Source organism: Lonchura striata, chromosome 7 (assembly GCF_046129695.1).
Source record: "Lonchura striata isolate bLonStr1 chromosome 7, bLonStr1.mat, whole genome shotgun sequence".
NCBI classification, from domain to species: domain Eukaryota; kingdom Metazoa; phylum Chordata; class Aves; order Passeriformes; family Estrildidae; genus Lonchura; species Lonchura striata.
Genome location: NC_134609.1, coordinates 8,917,315 through 8,935,040, shown reverse-complemented (window position 1 = coordinate 8,935,040; position 17,726 = coordinate 8,917,315). Strand labels below are relative to the sequence as shown.

At 40.0% G+C, this 17,726-nt stretch overlaps 1 protein-coding gene across 9 annotated transcripts in view; it reads left to right on the top strand.

Annotated features, from left to right (window-relative positions):
- Positions 1-17,726, top strand: part of ZMIZ1 (zinc finger MIZ-type containing 1) — a 335,118-nt gene that overhangs the window by 293,604 nt on the left and 23,788 nt on the right. For 8 of the 9 annotated variants that reach the window (XM_077784564.1, XM_021526678.3, XM_021526679.3 and 5 more), the window contains 7 exons: positions 5,065-5,179; positions 7,431-7,648; positions 9,081-9,279; positions 10,279-10,569; positions 12,526-12,708; positions 14,970-15,144; positions 16,452-16,593. In XM_077784564.1, coding sequence (XP_077640690.1) covers positions 5,065-5,179; positions 7,431-7,648; positions 9,081-9,279; positions 10,279-10,569; positions 12,526-12,708; positions 14,970-15,144; positions 16,452-16,593 — 1,323 coding nt within the window. The remainder of the gene's footprint in view (positions 1-5,064; positions 5,180-7,430; positions 7,649-9,080; positions 9,280-10,278; positions 10,570-12,525; positions 12,709-14,969; positions 15,145-16,451; positions 16,594-17,726) is intronic. The other variant, XM_021526680.3, reaches the window with a different exon arrangement.

The following is a 17,726-nucleotide window of genomic DNA, read 5'->3' as shown; positions in this document are numbered from 1 at the left end:
CACATTTGATTTGTAATTTCTGAACAGGTTTTAAGGAATTTCTGGCTTATTGAGTCATTAGATTTGCCTGGTGTAGTGCAAATACTAAATTTGAACTGCCTTTTTGGTATGAAAATACTAATGTTCCAGAAAGGATTCAAGCTACCTTTCTTCCCCGTCCTTTTTCCCAGTTTCTAGTGTTAGGTTTGTGGTAGTGCCCTAATCAAGAAGGCTTGTAAACTGAATCCATATTAATAAAATAAAGCTACATGAGTAGTGTTCCCTCAAGAAACCCAAATAAAAAAAAACTAAACCAGAATGAAAGAAGCTTAGCTGCCTAACTTGTGAGACAACCCAGACATGAACCTCGTGTCTTGGTGCTTCAGTTATCTGGGTCTTTCTTGCCTGTTCTGAATGTGGGATTTGTGATATTTTTCCACTGCAGATACATCAGGTCATAGGGCAGGAAGAGGGGAGCAAGGAGCCTTGTTTGGAAATTGTTTTGGTTTTGTTTGTATTAAAGTAGTGTCACCTAGAGGCTCCGGCCAAGAATACAGGCAAGGGGTGCTGAGCACCCTGAGCACACATCTGCCCAGAGGCAGAGCAAGGTGCAGACACAGGTTGGCAGGCAGGAACAAATCAGCAGCCCCAGTTTTGGGTTGTATTTTGCCAGATCTGATTTTTGGCCATGTGTTATTGCAAAGGCATGTTTGGCCTCTGTCATTCTCTGACACCTGACACCTTGTCATGAGATGCTCTCCTCTCAAGGAGTCCATGGGTGACAAAAGAAGATGTGGGAGAAATGACAGTCAGTGTTCCAGTGGCAATTACCTGCTCATCTTGGTGTCTCAGCTGAGAAAGTTAAAGGTTTGTGTGAATTCTGTGTGTGTCAGTTACCCTTCAGGTGGGATGGCCACGCTTTAGAGATGTTAGAGACCCCTGCAAAACCGCAAAGGTGGCTTGGAGGGGAAGTAACAGAAAGTAGCCATTGAAGGAGCAGTTGTGGGAAATTTGATTGTCAGTGGTTGGGCTGAAAAGGATGTTTTGGAAAGTCAGCATCTGGTGCAGTAGTTGGTAGATTTACGGTGTTTGAAACAGAGGTAGATGCTTTATGAAGGTAGTGTTTTAGACACCTGGCCGTCTCAACAAGTGATGTGGAAAATCACCAGGAATGTGTAATTCCAGTTTTCACTCTCCTCCACAATATGTAAAGTGCCAATGCTCTAGGGCTGCATGCTTCACTAAACCATCTGAATCTTTCCTTCTTCAAGGAATGAAGACATGTAAACAGAGTATTGGATACATATACAATTGCTTTAGTGACAACAGAAACATATTTAAAACACAGCAAATAATGCCACAAATCATGTATACAGAATTCATTTGTATTAATTTATTCTACAAAGGTCATTTGTTGTTAAGCAATTTTTATTCGTATTAACTATCAGTCTCTGTCTGACATGAAGTCTGTAACTTTTCCTAGACACTGGATATCTGTCTAGTACTGGGATTAAGAGAAGCTTTTTAGACCTAACTACCAGTGTATTTCTTCAACATGAGTGTGATATTACTGGTGGGTTCAGTACATTTGCCAGTAGCTAAAAAATCCTTCCTCATTGCTTCATAGCAGTTTTGCTACTTCAGAGTAGCAAAACATTACTTTGAGAAGTAATTTCCCTCCATCTCTTCCTCTCTGCTTCCTCTGCTGTTTGGCCTTTAATACTGACCAGTAGTATGTATAGGTTCATTAGCACTATAGTAAATTTAGTCAATACTCTTTTAGTGGGCTCCAGCTGAGTCCAAACTGACTCACTGCCCTCCAGGGTGCAGTGAGAGACTTAATTACCCTTGTACAGTTCAACAGGAACAATGTCATGGGCAGCATTTCGCTTTGGCTGAAGAGGTTGAAGTTTCATTCTTTATTGGCTGCCATTTTCAAGTTTTAAGAAGGGGATTTCAGGATAATTCACAGTTCTGTATAATAATGGGGGAAAACCACTGCTCTTTGCAAATGAGAATTGGATTGGTCACGTTTCATTACAGCACTTACATGGATTTTCCTTTGATGGTGGGAATATTCCTTTGGGTAGTTTTAAGGACAGAAATGGAACTTGAAAGAGCAGAGTGGAGGGACAAGTAATCCTGTAGTTGAATGGCATGAGTTTCAGCATCTCTTACTGCTTGAAACCAAGGAAGACTTCATGTGATGGAGAAAAGGTGGGTATTGTATCCAGTGTGGCAAAAGCCATACTCAGACATGCATGTAACTGGTGATGGGCCAGAGTAAATGCTGGGGAATGCAAACCAGGAGATTGCCTCGGATTTCTCATGGGGTGACTAAGGTGAAACTTGAGGGATGAGGTTTAGGACAGTGAGTGGATATTAGGCTATTTAAGTTATTGTTCTGCAAGGCACATCTATCACTATTTCAGTGATGCTATAATTTCTGTTGTTTAATATGGTTTGAGATTTAACACTATCCAACCTGTGTTGGATAATGTGGTAGTCATGTGGTTCAACGTGCACAATGAATATTTCTCAACAAATCTATAGCTGGTCTCTTTTTCTGGCTTTTTTGTGTGGTGCTGGAGGCTTTATTATTTGTCAACAATATGGTTTCTTGAGGTGTCACCCATTTTAACTGTAATACAGTAAAAATTGAGTGACTTACTCTGTATTTATAATTAGGATGAAGTGATTATATAGTGTTTGAGAACCCAGTGTAGCCTTCCACAAAACAAATGATCTGACTCTACCACTGAAAACTATGGAGGAATGATACATGAAATCCCTTCTGCATACTGTAAAGGAGAGGAATGGGTAAGAGGAACATGCTTAGGAGGCAAAGAAAGTGAAGTAATGATTACAACTTCTTAACAGCAGGCTGAAGCATCACTTGCTCAAAGTTGGAGTGTGTTTTACAAACTGTACGGCATATTTGCATTAGAAGAATCTTTAGTGACTCTGTGGTTTGATTCCTGCCTGTCATTACCCTTCTTATTTACTCATACACTTGCAAAATATTTGCCTTGCTCCTCAGGTTTTATTACCTGTCCACAGCACATCAGTGGGGAATAGAGAGGAATGTCTGCAGTGAGTTCTTTTCACTGCTTATGTCATGGAGAGAGCTTCTTTGTAGTCACTGAAGTACATGAACACTCATATGTGCCATAAATATCCAAACAAATCACAGAGCAGACATCATCAGAAACAGTCAGAGAAGGAAGTAAAGTAGGAGGCATCATTCAGAGCAGGATAAAAGAGGAAATCTTAATAGCAGTCACAAATTCTGGGTTAGTCATCATTTGTCTCCATGCTGGTGGGGGGACTTGCATTGCGTCACTTGCAAATTATTAGTCACTGGAGCCATTGTCTGAGCCTCTGAGTGAGAGGGGCAAGATTCTAAGAGAAAATATTTTAAAGAAACATGAGCTAGCAGGACTTAGTGGTTGCAAGGTGTTCAGTATGCCCTTATTCACACACTGGTTTATATGGATGCTGTCAATGTAAAGATGACATTGTGAGGCATCTTACAGAGATTAGTATTTACCATTAATTTTCTCCAATTATTTGTTAGGGGAAATTATTCTTTAATTAAAATTTTTGTGTGATTTTATTGCTTAATTGCATATGGATACTTTGAAGCAAATAGGTTAGTTCAAATTCACAGTTATGTTCTAATACATTGCTGGTGTGCTGGCAGAGCATTGTGGAATTAGTTTAAAATTTCCTAGCTGTTTGTGAAACATATTCACTGCTTCATATACACAGTTTCTGCTGTTATTACTTTATTTTTTACTTGGGACAGAGGCAGCTTTTATCACACACACACACTTTGTGCAGAGCAATTCCTGTTCTTAAATGATTCACGCTTGGCATTATGAGCAGGCTAAAGAATGAACACGGAGGTAGTCCTTGACTCTGGCTCACAGCACAAAAGGAAGGAGTGGTCCAAGCCTGGAGCCCTGCCTGGGGTCACGGGAGAGTGAGCAGGCTTTGAAGCACATTGATAGAGTGCATGTAGAGCCTGTAGAGAGTCTTTAGGCATGCTAGCCCTGGACAGAATTTTTGGTGATAGCTGGTAGTCAAGACAAAAATGCAGTTCTTGATGTAAAATACAAATCAATGGTGTTTGAAAATGAAGGAGCAATGTGTATCTGTTAAATGGTATTTATATATAAATATCTGGACGAGGAAGGATCACCTGAGTGTATGTATATATATATATATATATGCAAATTGAAATCTAATTTACAAGTTAATAGTATAATAATGAGTAAATTTCAAATAGAATGTATTTTATGGTTATAGGGTTAATAGTTACTTTCACTGGATTTAAGATATTTCATTAATTACGCTAAGTGCGTACCTATCCTGGGCTCATTCTGAAACCACCAATGCTTTTGTATGAAAAGAACTGTAAGAAATGTTTGTTTGTATCTGTGGACAAAGCTAATGGAAAAACCCAATCCTCTCATCCACATATTTATCTGAAAGATGTGTTGTATATCTGCAGTTGATTTTCTAGAATGCTGATTAGCTAATACCGTTTTTGGCATGCAGCTTATCCATCGTGTGGGAGAACACTATCTGAATTTCAATTTACTTTTCAAAATGATGTTGAACTGCTATTGCTTTAAAGGCTTTTCTGGCCATTTGGGGACCCACTGCAGGCAGTGGAGCTGCAGTCTAGTCTCAAAATCTAATTGAATTGATATAAGGCAGCTGAAGGAGTGATAGTTCAAGAGTTTGAGATGAATTGCAAAAAAATACTTGCTTCTGAGTAAGTTAGTGTCCTTGTTTGAAACTCTGCCCCTGAATTTACTTGGACTTTCACTGCTAACAGACCTTTTCATGGTCAAAGCCCTATGTTTCAGTGTAGTTAAGGACTTCATTTATTTTATGTGGTTTGGTACAATCACATCACTATTGAAGAAACTTCATGCCTCTGAGAATAATAAGCTAATAGTGGAGGAAGAGTGGAGAGTTAAGGTAATGGTAGACGTTAATTCCTTTGTCACCACCAGCAATTTGCCACAATTTAAACTTCTGAAATCTCACCCTCCTGAACATTTGTTTTTGCAGTGATGGGTCTTTCCCTTACGATTCTGTTCCCTGGCAACAAAATACCAACCAGCCTCCAGGCTCTTTGTCAGTGGTCACCACAGTATGGGGTGTGACTAACACCTCTCAAAGCCAGGTAAGCTTCATTTTTATGCCTCCTTCCCTCTAGATATGCATTTCTGCTGATGTTTGTAAAATGGAAGGTATTTTGGAAAATCCTCTTGGGATCAATAGCAATGTGTCTTTTCTTTGTTGTATACAATGCATTATTTTCCCAGTCATGTCCTCTTTGGTGGCATTGAACAAGAGGTGTCTGAGAGCTTGAGTCAGTCACTCCTTTGGCTGCATGCAAATGTCAGGCTTGGATTTACCTCATATTTTACACTGTGTGGTTTCAACACTAAGAGCATGGGATTGGGGTAATCCCAAACCTCTCGAGAATGCAGATTGAATGGGTTCTATTAAAAATGTTAACTAGATTCACCAAATGATAGTTAGTTGCTGATTTTACCTGGGGTTGTGTTGTACTTGTGGGCTGGTGAAATTCAATACCAAGTCTACCCCACACTGAGTTGCTAACTACCAATTTTAGGTTGTGTTCTTTCCAGTCTCTCCTGTTAGTGCTGTCTAACTTTGCAAAAATGTTTCACCATGCATTGCAGCACAAACATGGGCTCTTGGCTTCCAGGTGAGAGCCTTACTTCATGGATATTCGTTTGGTTCTCTCCACTCTTAACTCTCTTTTCCTTCTGTGTTTGTGTATTGGATTGTACTATACAAAAAGCAGCTTTTATGAAGAAGTTACCAATTATTTGTGATACTGTGCACTCCCAGGGATGTGGTACAAATTAAGCATGTGGACAGTCTGACCTTCGCTTACACCATAGGTGAAAATCTCAAAAAACACATCACCATCTTTAATGACTGCAAATGGTACATAAATCTAACCTGTCTTTTCTACTTCTTTCAAACCATTTGGTGTTAGATCCCATACAAAATTTTCTGAGGATTTTTTGTTATTATTTTTATTTTGGTAAAAAAAATTGAAAACAAAATTGTAATGGAATCAGCCATTTGAAAAAGAAATTATTCAGAGGCCAAGTCATAGAGATACTCATATGGCAGTTATGGTTATGGCAAAATCATTCTTCAATGAAACAAAAAGAGAAAACAGTTACAGGATCTATAATATGTTTTACTATTGTTGATTTCTTTAACACTTTAAAAGAAAAGGTATCCAATCTGGGAGAGAAACCTTAAAAGAAAAGGTGTCCCATCTGGGAAAGAAATACCTGAATAAGCATGTTGGTGTACATATTGGCCAGAAAATGAAAATACAGTTTCTTTTACACTTAAAAAGACAAAAGGAAAGATATAAAAATACTCAGAGTTTTGTCTGTCATAAGAGTACTGTAATGTTCCTTGAACTCTTCGTGGTACTTCAGAGGAATGTGCAATAGAAGGACAAAATCTCTTGCATGAAGAAAGAAAATGCTTCTTCAGAGTCACTGCAAGGGAGCAGGGAAACTCTGGAATATGAAGCTTGGTTATAGATATTCAGAGCAGATTGAAATGAATGTCAGGATTTTGTGTAAGTCTTCGTGCTCTTGGGAAAGGAATGAGCTGGGCTCACCAATTACTTTTCTCCAATGCCTGAAGTTGTTGAGTTAGTCTTCTGCAAAAATCATGACCACTGAGTTTCTTCCCAAGTAGGAAACTTTTCAGGAAATCTTATGCAGGTGATCCATGAACAGCCACACGTAACATCTCCATGTAAATCATAGCAATTTGGGAAAAAAAAGTCCTTTAAACAAGCAAAACAAGTATTTTTATACAGAGAACAGAAGACTCCTTTATAAGAAGCAATAAAAGCAATCAATAGACTTGTACACTGTTTAGAGTCAAGAATAAGTTAAGCTACTGAAATATGTCCTTTCACAGTTTTTCTATCTGTAGTACCCTTTGCATTGTGCCAGTGGGACTGACTGCTTCCAAGTTACTTCAAAGTCCTGCATCAAAAAACAAACCAACCCAACTAAACAAACAAAAAAGCTCTCACTCCCTACACCCCCTGACTCAAAAGAAAAGCTATGTCCTTTCTTGTAGTCAGATGAATGGCCACAGCATGGTTGTAGCAGGTCTTTCTCATAAACTTCTTTAATAAGCATATTAATTTGTGTTCTATCTAGTTGAAAATCTGCCATTTGTTTGGAAATGGCAAAAGTAGAAATCACCAGGAATGTGTTCCTAGACATCAATGAGGTCTGTGCTCATTAGAGTTCAGAGTACAGGTGGTTATGTTTTAATTTAATGACTGCAGCAAATCAACTTAATTTGCTTAAAGTAGTTCAAGGTACAGCCCCTTACTCTCATGTTCCTTCTTGCAGGTGCTGGGAAATCCAATGGCAAATGCTAACAACCCTATGAACCCAGCAGGAAATCCCATGGCTTCTGGGATGACAACCAGCAACCCTGGAATCAATTCCCCTCAGTTTGCTGGACAGCAGCAACAATTTTCAGCCAAGGCAGGCTCCACTCAGCCATACATACAGCAGGGCATGTATGGGCGACCCAATTATCCTGGAAGTGGAGGTTTTGGTGGCAGGTAAGATTTACTTCTCGGAGGTGGAAAATGGATGTAAATACTTGATTAAAGCTTGTTTTAGTGACCTAGCAGAAGTGTCATGGGCTTACTTTAATTATATACAGTCTCTGTTAACTGAAGCACACACTGCTTTTACTGCTTTGGAAATCAGCTACCCAAACTGCAAAGAAATTCGTCACAGTAAATGGGAATGGCTTAGGTCAATCAATTAGCTCTAATAAACCCTCAAAATAAAGTTTTAATTAAGAGAGATTGTTAAACAGACCACAGGCTTAGGAATGATTAACATTTAATAAGGCCAGGATGTGAAAGGTATTGATGGTATAATTTCTATGTGCATATGGAGGAATAAGCTTGAGTAGTGGACAGTTTCTTATGCAACAGAATATTTCAGCCCAAAAACTTAACCACAGCAGGAATTTGCAAAGAATTGGTAATGAAGATGTTTGTTAAAAAAGATGGTCGTGTTTTGTATTTATTTTGGGGAAATAAATGCTGTGTTAGTCATATAATCCAAAAGTAATAACCTGGCATTAGTTACATGTTGACTTTCTGTGTCTATACTTTGTAACAGGGATGGTGGGGGCACTTAACTGAAACCACTATTTATGGTCCCAGGGCAAAGGCTGCTGAAGAGACTGCTGCTGTTAGCATAGGCAGTCTAGTGTGAAGAATATAAGCTTGGGACTCAGAGAGAGAGAGAGAGTTTATCTCTTCCTTCATCTCTGCCACTGATCTAATGAGTGACCTTGAACAAGCCAAAAAGTTTCTTCAGCTTTGTATTAGCATCTCCAAAAGGGGCACAGTATATTGGCCCATAGTTATAAAGATATTTGATAACTTGAGGTGGGAAAGGCATGGTTTGGCTTAGCTTGGTTTATCTTAGAATCAATAGAAGAGATGGGCAGGAACTGCAGAGCACACAGTGTGGGATCCAGTGGAGTCGATTGCATTGGGTCTCTCCTGGCCTTTCTGCTAAGGTTCAGGGAGAAATGCTTTTATGATATCTTGAACACTTGCTATAATTCACCACTGAGGCAGATTAATGTGCTGTCTTGGAGGAAATTCACTGTTCCTGCTCCTGTGCATTTGTCCCTACGCTACTGAGGAGCAGAACATTTACCTTCAGGAGTTCAGCTCTACTTTGCAGGAGGCTACAGAGCTGCAAAGAAGTTCACTGCCCCCAAAATGACTGCTGGCAATGCTATGCAATCCCAGTGGCAGACCTATGACTATTGCACCTGGGCAGCAGGTGTAACATGTAGATGCAACCCCTATCTCCTGTACACACCTAATTACCTGGCCTGCTGGCTTTCATTAGTCATTGATACGTGCTTTTGGAACAGCTCCAGGTGAGGATCACACCAACATTCAATACAAAATCCACCAGGCACATCTTAATTCTCTCCTCCATTCTCTTCTTCCCTGTTAGTTACCCTGGAGGCCCAAATACCCCTGCAGGAATGGGGATTCCTCCCCACACGAGGCCACCAGCTGATTTCACCCAGCCAGCTGCTGCTGCTGCTGCTGCTGCAGTTGCAGCTGCAGCTGCTACAGCAACAGCTACAGCTACAGCCACTGTGGCAGCCCTTCAGGAAACACAGAATAAGGACATGAACCAGTACGGACCGGTAAGAGAGTAACCCTTATGTCTTCATACCTGCCTGATCTGGACCATTACAGGGAATTGGCTGTCCTTCTCACTGTTGTCTTTCTTAGGGTGCCTACTGTATTTTTTTTCTTTTTTTTATTTTTTTGGTGCATGAGCATGGTTAGAAATGCTTATGAGACACTGCTGGAACGTGTGTATGTAGGTATGAGTCAGTCCCCATGTTTTTCCCAATAAAACTTGCCTAACTGTATTTTGCAGATTAGGGGTTTTCTCCTAAAAAAAAAAAATAAGGAAGATTTCTCAGTTACAGCTGCATCTGACATTATACATTATTGCTGCCTTTGCCAGCCCTCTAAATTTGAGTTCCTAGTGAAATGTTCTAGAATCTTTCAATAGGTTTTGTAGCTCTTGGACAATTGTTTATTTTCCTAACTGCAGGTGGTTATTTGGCTTATTTCCAATAAAACATGGAAACAACAATAGAAGAGAGGTTGGGTTTGTAATGATGTTGTCTATATAGGCCACTCTGTGAGATATGCATTTCTAGTGATTCATAACTTCTAGCATGTTATGATATCGTGAAATCAATTTTTCCTTAAAATAAACAAGGGCTTGATCAATTCAATACCATTTTACTTCTCTGAATTCTGAAGTATAAGAGTCCATATGCCAGGTGATGAAAAGCACAGAGTCTTAGAAACTGTATTGTTGTGCTCTATTTGCACAGCCAACATCCTAAGCTGTTACCTCACAGTACTAGACCAGCCAATTGAAACAATTTAATTTCTCACTTTAGTTTTACATCTGTCTTCCACTCTTATGCTTTTTACAATTCCAATTGGATTTTTATTATAAATAACTTCACCGCCCATCAAATGTTAGAGAACATTGAAGGAAAATGCGACATAAATCCTTCCCTTCTTCCCTTCCCCAAAAGCATGTTCAGCTCCCTCTTCCCATTTTATAAATGCATGTCGCATTTTATTCTTTTTTTTTTTTTCTTCTTCTTCCGTTGAAGGTTTGTTCCTCTTTCCAGATGGGTCCGACTCAGGCTTACAACAACCAGTTTATGAACCAGCCTGGTCCTCGTGGTCCTGCTTCTATGCCAGGCAACATGAACCCAGCAAGCATGGGAGCAGGAATGACACCTTCCAGCATGAGCGGGCCACCCATGGGCATGAACCAGCCTCGGCCTCCTGGAATGAGCCCCTTCAGCACCCATGGGCAGAGGATGCCTCAGCAGGCCTATCCAGGCCCACGCCCCCAGTCTTTGCCTATACAGGGCATAAAGAGACCATACCCAGGAGAGGTAATAAAATAAATGATCTTTTGTGGACACTGTTCCTTTGACTGCAAGTTGTAACGTACTGGATAATGTGTGGTGCACATCCCTCAAGATAGGTGCATCTTTGTTCCAGCCTTGGTAGAGTGAGCCATTAAAGTATTAGCTGGAGCAGCTCTTCTTTTTTAGCTTCTAAAGTATTCAGCTTGACCCTTGCTATATTAGTCCATATGAATGTCATCAAGTCCAAGAAAGGCCCCAAACCAGAATATAATTCTTAGATTCTTATGCTGACTTCATTGACCTTAAACAGGCATCACATGAGTGGAGTCTTTTAATGTGGCAACTTAGAAGAGACACTGAGGGTGAAATACTTCATTTAAGCCCAGGAGATATCTGATCTGTGTTTTCTTGGACGGTTTTATTTTTTAATGAAATACAAGACAGACATTGTACTGTAACGCCAGTAGTAATAGCAGTCATATTTTAGAGAAGAGTTGCTTTCCAAACTTTTTGAGTGTTGATTTTCATAGTCACTAAGATGCATATAAATAATGTTGAACTCAAATCCCTCTCTGTCAGCATTTATCTAATACCAGCTTCTGTGGAGTGGGATAAGGTCCCATGCTGCTATAGGAGATCTGAATGGCTTTATAGGCAAAATTGCATTGCCATTTACTTGTATTATGACAAAGCAAAACACTTAGGGTCAAATATTTAGATAAATTTATACAACCGTATATGTAGATGTAGACAAATGAGCTTTTGGAATTTAAAAACACCAATGTGTTTTATTCTTCAAGTTAGTATGAATTGGGCAGTAGTCCAGCAGCTCCCAGCATCTATGTACGCCTAAATGTTTTTACAAATGTAGACATCACTTGGTAACTTCAGAGATAATTTCCTGGTGAAATTCTATAATCAGCTGAGACTTCAGCAACAGGTGTAGAGCTCTGAATATTGTGGTACTTCCCTGACAATAGTTATGGTAGTAAGAGTTATAGAAAATGCACAGCAAAGAGGACCGTGGCATGTAGAAAATAAAGAAAACATTTCTGCCTACTCTACAGAGCTACATTTCTTTCCTGCTCTGCAAACTGTTTTTTGTTCTAAATAAAAAAACTAATCAGAAATATAAAAGGGATGTGCTTTTGCAGGAGTTGTTTCTCTCAGGAGAAGTTTTTTACAAGTAAGTTAAGAAAATGCAAAATGTGGCTTGTTCATGATTTTTCAGATGTCATATCTTAAGGATGACTTTAAATCTATTTTTGCTGCTTCAGAATCGGGTTTTTCATTGTAAGTGAATATGTTCATATTTCCAACAAGTAATTTCTGAGCAGTGCCATAAATGTTGCATGTTTGCTGGGCTGGAATTTTGCAGATGATGTTTGCCTATTGTTTATTGTAGGGTTCATTTATGGAAATATCATTAAGTTTATTTTTCAAATTGACATCCCATTACCTTTGGAGTTCCAATTTTCATTACTTCAATTCTGAAACCACAGTGCAGGCTTAGCTAGCACTTGCAGAGTGCTTAGGACTATTAGTTGTTAAAGTATTGCTGAACGCTCTGGCAGGAGGCCAGCAGAACAGTTTGGTTGAAAAGGCAGGTGGGGACAGCACATTTTCTGTGCTCTTGTCCCTTCCAGGGTTTATTTATTTATTTATTTATTTATTTAACTTTTTCTTTTTGTTCTTCCATTCTACATCTGGAAAAGGATCCCCAGGCTTGGGTGTGGTAGCACTTGCAAAAACACAGAAATTTTGTGAACATTGTGTCTGGTTGTAATTCTGGTTTCTTCAAGCCCGTTGACAGGGTTACAAGGCTGAGTGCGACTTACCCCACCTTGGTTTGCAAGATTTTTATGCTTTTAAGAAGTATTCATCTGAAGGGGTTTTGATTGTGCTTCTGAATGTATGCTAATACTCATACAAAAAAGCTGCTTGCATAAAACATGGCTTTGTCTTCATGTCCTGAAACAGCCAAATTATGGAAACCAGCAGTATGGACCAAATAGCCAGTTTCCAAACCAGCCTGGTCAGTACCCCACTCCCAACCCTCCGAGACCCCTCACATCTCCCAACTATCCTGGACAGAGGATGCCAAGCCAGCAAAACACAGGGCAGTACCCTCCTCCAACAGTCAACATGGGACAGTATTACAAGGTAGGAATTCTGAGATAATTACCTTGTTCTGTTCTGGTGGCCATTTATTAATGAAGTCACATTAATGGTTTCATAGATACTGCTTTTATGTAGTTAAAAGAAAAAGAGAAAAACACTGAATTTTTACTAGTGTTTTGGGTATCAGAGAATCAAGTTATCAGCTAAGTTGCATTGCAACTTCAGAGCAGTTCATAAAGAAAATTGAATGTTGCTGCAGCTCATTAAAGGCTTTTACAAGAAAATGTTGGGTTTGCTTTAAAAATAGCTTGTAAAAAGAAGTACCTAATGGGATTCAGGTGTAGTGTTTTCACCTATTCATGGTCCCCTGCAAGAATGCAACTATGGAAATTTGTAATAAACAAGTTCCACATTGCAGTTTTGGACCTACAGTGGTCACTGTTGCATTAAGCCAGGCCAAACTTAAAAGGTGTTCCAGCTGTAGGTTTCATCTTTGAGCTGAAGTTTCTGTGACTTTTTCCAACCTCTTCCTCCCTTTTTCTCAGTCTTTTCCCTCTGTGCTGCTTGTTTTGGGCCAGATTAGAGTTATTAAAATATTGCTTAAAAAAAAACTGTTTATGGATACATCTTGAGCACTTTGTATTCTCCAAACTGAGGTTGCACTGAGGGCCTGCCGAGGTTTACCACCTTTGAAATGCACACAAAAGTGATCTATTGCACACAGGTACTCCAGTGAGTATAAAAATGGGGAGGACCATTGATCTTCTGACCTGCTTAAAGCATTAGCTGTTGAAGTATATGGACTACATTCTGAATTTGAATGTAGGCTGAAAGAATCTAAGTTGCACATTGTTGTTGAATTGGAATTGTTTGGTGTGATTTACACAAAAAATACAATTTAAAAAAGAGGGAAAGCAAAACCTTTATCTGTAGAGCATCTGTTCTGTGTGCAACTATGATGTCCACTGTGGTACCCAAAGGAATGCCTGTTGGATTATGGCAGCTTTTGCAGTTCACTGTCAGGAAGAACATGAGGAGCAGGCAGCTCCTCTATATAATAATTCCAGTGCAGTCACTTATGCTAAAGTGACTGCAGAAGACTTCTGTCAAGTTTTTAAGTGACAGATTTTTAAATATCTTTTATGTACATTTATTTCAGATGAGGTTTAAGTTTTTTGTTTGCCAGATACTTCTGACAGGGAATTTGTTTCTTTACAATGGATCCCCTATATTGTATTCAAATATTGACTGCTCTGGAAACAGGAAAAAAGAGATCTTGTTAAAAAGGCAGATTATCCTGGTTAGGGGGAAAATTCCACAGGCGAAACCTGAACCTTTGAATTGTAATAATTGTGCAAATAGTAACTGTGTGTGTCAAATATAAAAACCAAAGATATTTGGAAGCGTGAATATTTAAGATTTGAGAAGGCACCCCTCTTCTTATGTACTCTCAAGTATCTTAGGTTAGCAGAGCAGCATTTAGATACAGAATCAGATTTGAAGTCACAGTGCTTGGGCTGTCTGTAAAAATATTCATCTTCTGACACTCTCCTGTATTTCTGTTTATGGTACATGAGCTAAGCACTTGGAGTTTTGTTTAATGTCACCTTCCTTCACATTAGGGTTATTTGTTTATTCTATAACCATCTCCTTAATTATAAGAAACTAAACCAAAGGTGTTTTAACATATAGCTGTTATTCATGTTTAGCTGTCCTTTTTCTATCAGTTCAACTTAGCTAGCAGCAAACTAGGAGCAGAATCAAATTCTAGGTGTACAGAAAAAAAAACATACCCTGACCTCCAGAACTGTAATTCTGAGTAGAGGAGTTGAACAAGGGTGCAAGAAAGGATAGATGCAAGTAAAAAGGACACAGAGTGGTTAATTGTGTGTCTTTGGAATTTTTTTTTTTTTTTTTTATAGGCTTGTGTGCACTGAGGTATTTTGGGAGGGATACAAAGGGCTGGGTGGGCTGTGGTGTAGTGGAAAAACTGAAGCAGATAGCTGGTTGGTTTTGGAAGGACAGCATTCAGAGGAATACAGTAAACCTTTTGGCAGCCTTGCTTGTATCTGGCCATTGCCTGAGTTAAGCTGGCTGGTCTGCTGGTTTCAGTTCCTGCTTTGCTCTCCTGGTATGCCTCTTCCCTGAAGGCCTCATGGGGCATCCTGTGGTTACTTCTCCAGAAACAGAGGAGCCTCCCTCTCTTGTCTGTTGTCTTTGGTATCTGATAATAGTGCTGTTCACAAGGCTTATTGTTCTTATTTCAAGGCTGCAATAACAATTTGATGTTATTTATTTTCTAGCCATCAAGGCCTGTACCTGTGGCAAATTACCCTCATTCACCTGTTCCAGGAAACCCCACGCCACCCATGACACCAGGGAGCAATATTCCTCCATACCTGTCACCTAACCAGGATGTCAAACCACCATTCCCACCTGACATTAAACCAAATATCAATGCTTTACCACCACCTCCAAGTGAGTAACAAACAGAATGCCCCCACAGTCATTTATTGGTGCTCTGTTCTCTGCCACATTCATTTCAGAGTCTGGAAAGCAGCTCTGATTGCTGCTCTGGGACAGGCTGGAGTTGTTAAGTTGTAGTAGGTGGCATGCACAGTGTAGGCTCACTTGAGCCAGTGGACAGAATAGAGAAAGACTGCTGTGGTCTTCTAAAATAGAATATCAAAAAAGTTCTCCCAGGTTAAACTTGTAAGGATTTTACTCCAGAATTATTCCTTTCATGTGCTTCCTGAGGAGAAAACACTTGATTCTGGGTTTTGTTGTGTGTGCTTTGTAGGCTTGTTTATTGTACGAACTTACATTCAGTCTGTTTTGTTCAAGGGCAAAGCTATTCATTGAACAACACTGCAGAGCAGGATAAAACGTGAATATTTATAGCAGTGTCTCTATTGTGATCCATACAGACTTCTTAGGAATATTCAGTACTGTGCCAGAAATTGATATATGTTCCTTTCAAAGCCACTCAACGTCACAGCTACACTTGGCTGGGAACAGGGCAGGAATAACAAGATCTTTCTGACTGGATACTAGCATGAGATGTTTGAGGTTTTGAAGTGACTGATGAACAGTAGGAGCTATCATTTACTAGGGAGCTGGGAGAACCTTATGTTTTCTATAAAATAACTGCAGCTGCATTAGCACTTCGCAGCTCTGGAGTTCAGGATAGCTGAAAAATCAAGTAGAAGAAGATGGGCAAGAAAACAGGATTTAAAGCCATTTGGACTTCATAGATCAGCTGTAAGTTACCTCAAAATCTAATCTTATGGGTTCAGATAGTAATTGAATACCAGTGTCTTTGGTCATCACATAGTTTCAGCTGATGAAACTGTTGAAACTAATTGGTAACGTTGATCCCTGTTCAAAGCAGAGAAAACAAACATTATTACAGTTTGACATAGGAGATTTTTTTCAGTCTTCTGTTAACAGAGTAAGCTTGGACACAGAGCCTATCCTGTAGTAAAAACCAAGAATTCTTGCCATGCCTGGTTTCAGTCGGTGGCTGAAAAGCTATGGCCCTAATGTGAAGTGGGTGACAATAGAAGGCTGCTGTGCCATTGCTATCAGTTTGAACCTTGTCACTTGTATCAGTTAGATGATAGAAGTACTTTTGTTTGTATTTTTTTGTTGTATGAGCCTGCTAAGTTAAGCCCACTATCAGATCACTGTGCAATTTGTCACTATTCGCTATAAATATACACATTATTATTGCACTGCAGATGCTAAAGGGAAAGTTCACGCTTTCTCTCCCTCTTCGATCCCAGCCAACCACAACGATGAGCTGCGCCTGACGTTCCCTGTCAGGGACGGGGTTGTCCTGGAGCCCTTCCGGCTGGAGCACAACCTGGCCGTCAGCAACCACGTCTTTCACCTTCGGCCCACCGTGCACCAGACCCTGATGTGGAGGTAAGCTCAGCCCTGCTGCAAGTGAGCCATGCATCCCCCGAGGGAGGAGGGGCACAGGCACTGCGTTTAGATCTGCCAGGAGTTTCACTTCCAAAATTGTGGCCTGGATAGGAAGAATGTCCTTTCAACTCGCAGGTACTCTCGCCTGTCATTTTCCAGAGACAACACGTTCAAAAATGCTTCACAATATGCATTGCATGTCCTTGCTGATGGCTCATAGCATGCAGTGTCTGAAAAATTGCTGCGACAATTGCATCCTTTCTGCTCTGACCCACACCACTACAAACTTCCATTTGGGAATCTGAAGTCCTAGGTTCTTTGTGACCTCTGAAATGTTAAATGCAAGAGTAGCTCTGCAGGGCCCTCAGAGTTTATGCTTAAATTAAATAGTGCAGTGTTTTCTGATAATGAAGAATAACCCACTAAGAGTAAGGACCCGATTTAGAGGCTTGGTAAAATCATTTAGAAAGTGCTTAAATCCTCCAAACTTCAGAAGCTAACTTCCTAAATCCCCCTGTTCTCTGACTCCACAAGTAAGCACAGCTCAGAAATGTGAGAGCATAGCTTTCTTCATACAAAGGCTTCTGGTTTTCACTTACAGTCAGTTCTTATTTCCAGCACAGAGGTATATTTTTCCTTGGTGATACTTCCCTGTATTTAATGTAGATCTGTATAAGTGATTCTAGGATATGTTTTGATTGCACCATGTTCATGGAAGGGCCTTAGATCAAATGACAATCAGAGCCTTAATTTTTTAAAAATTTATATATTTTCAAATACTACCGAACAATTTTGTCTCCTTGTTTGTTTTTCTCAGAAAGTGTCTCTGCGTTTATCCTGGCTGAGCCAGGATAAACATTGCATTGTCTGAGCCTTTCTGTGTGAGCTGTGGAGGCTGATTAGTTGCTTGGGATCTTGTATGGAGGTTGCTTACGGGTGTAGCTTCAGGTTTTGGTTTTTTTTCTTGTGAGGATCTTCATCCCATTCACTGGATTCCACTGGAGACTTGTGTTGTCCTGGTGTGGAGAGTGTGAGGTGGGCAGAGCGATGTGCTCGCTTCCCTGGCCCAGGACAGACTCTGGCTCTGACACCGAGGTGTGATGCAGGATGCAGGAGTCCTTGCTACCACATTG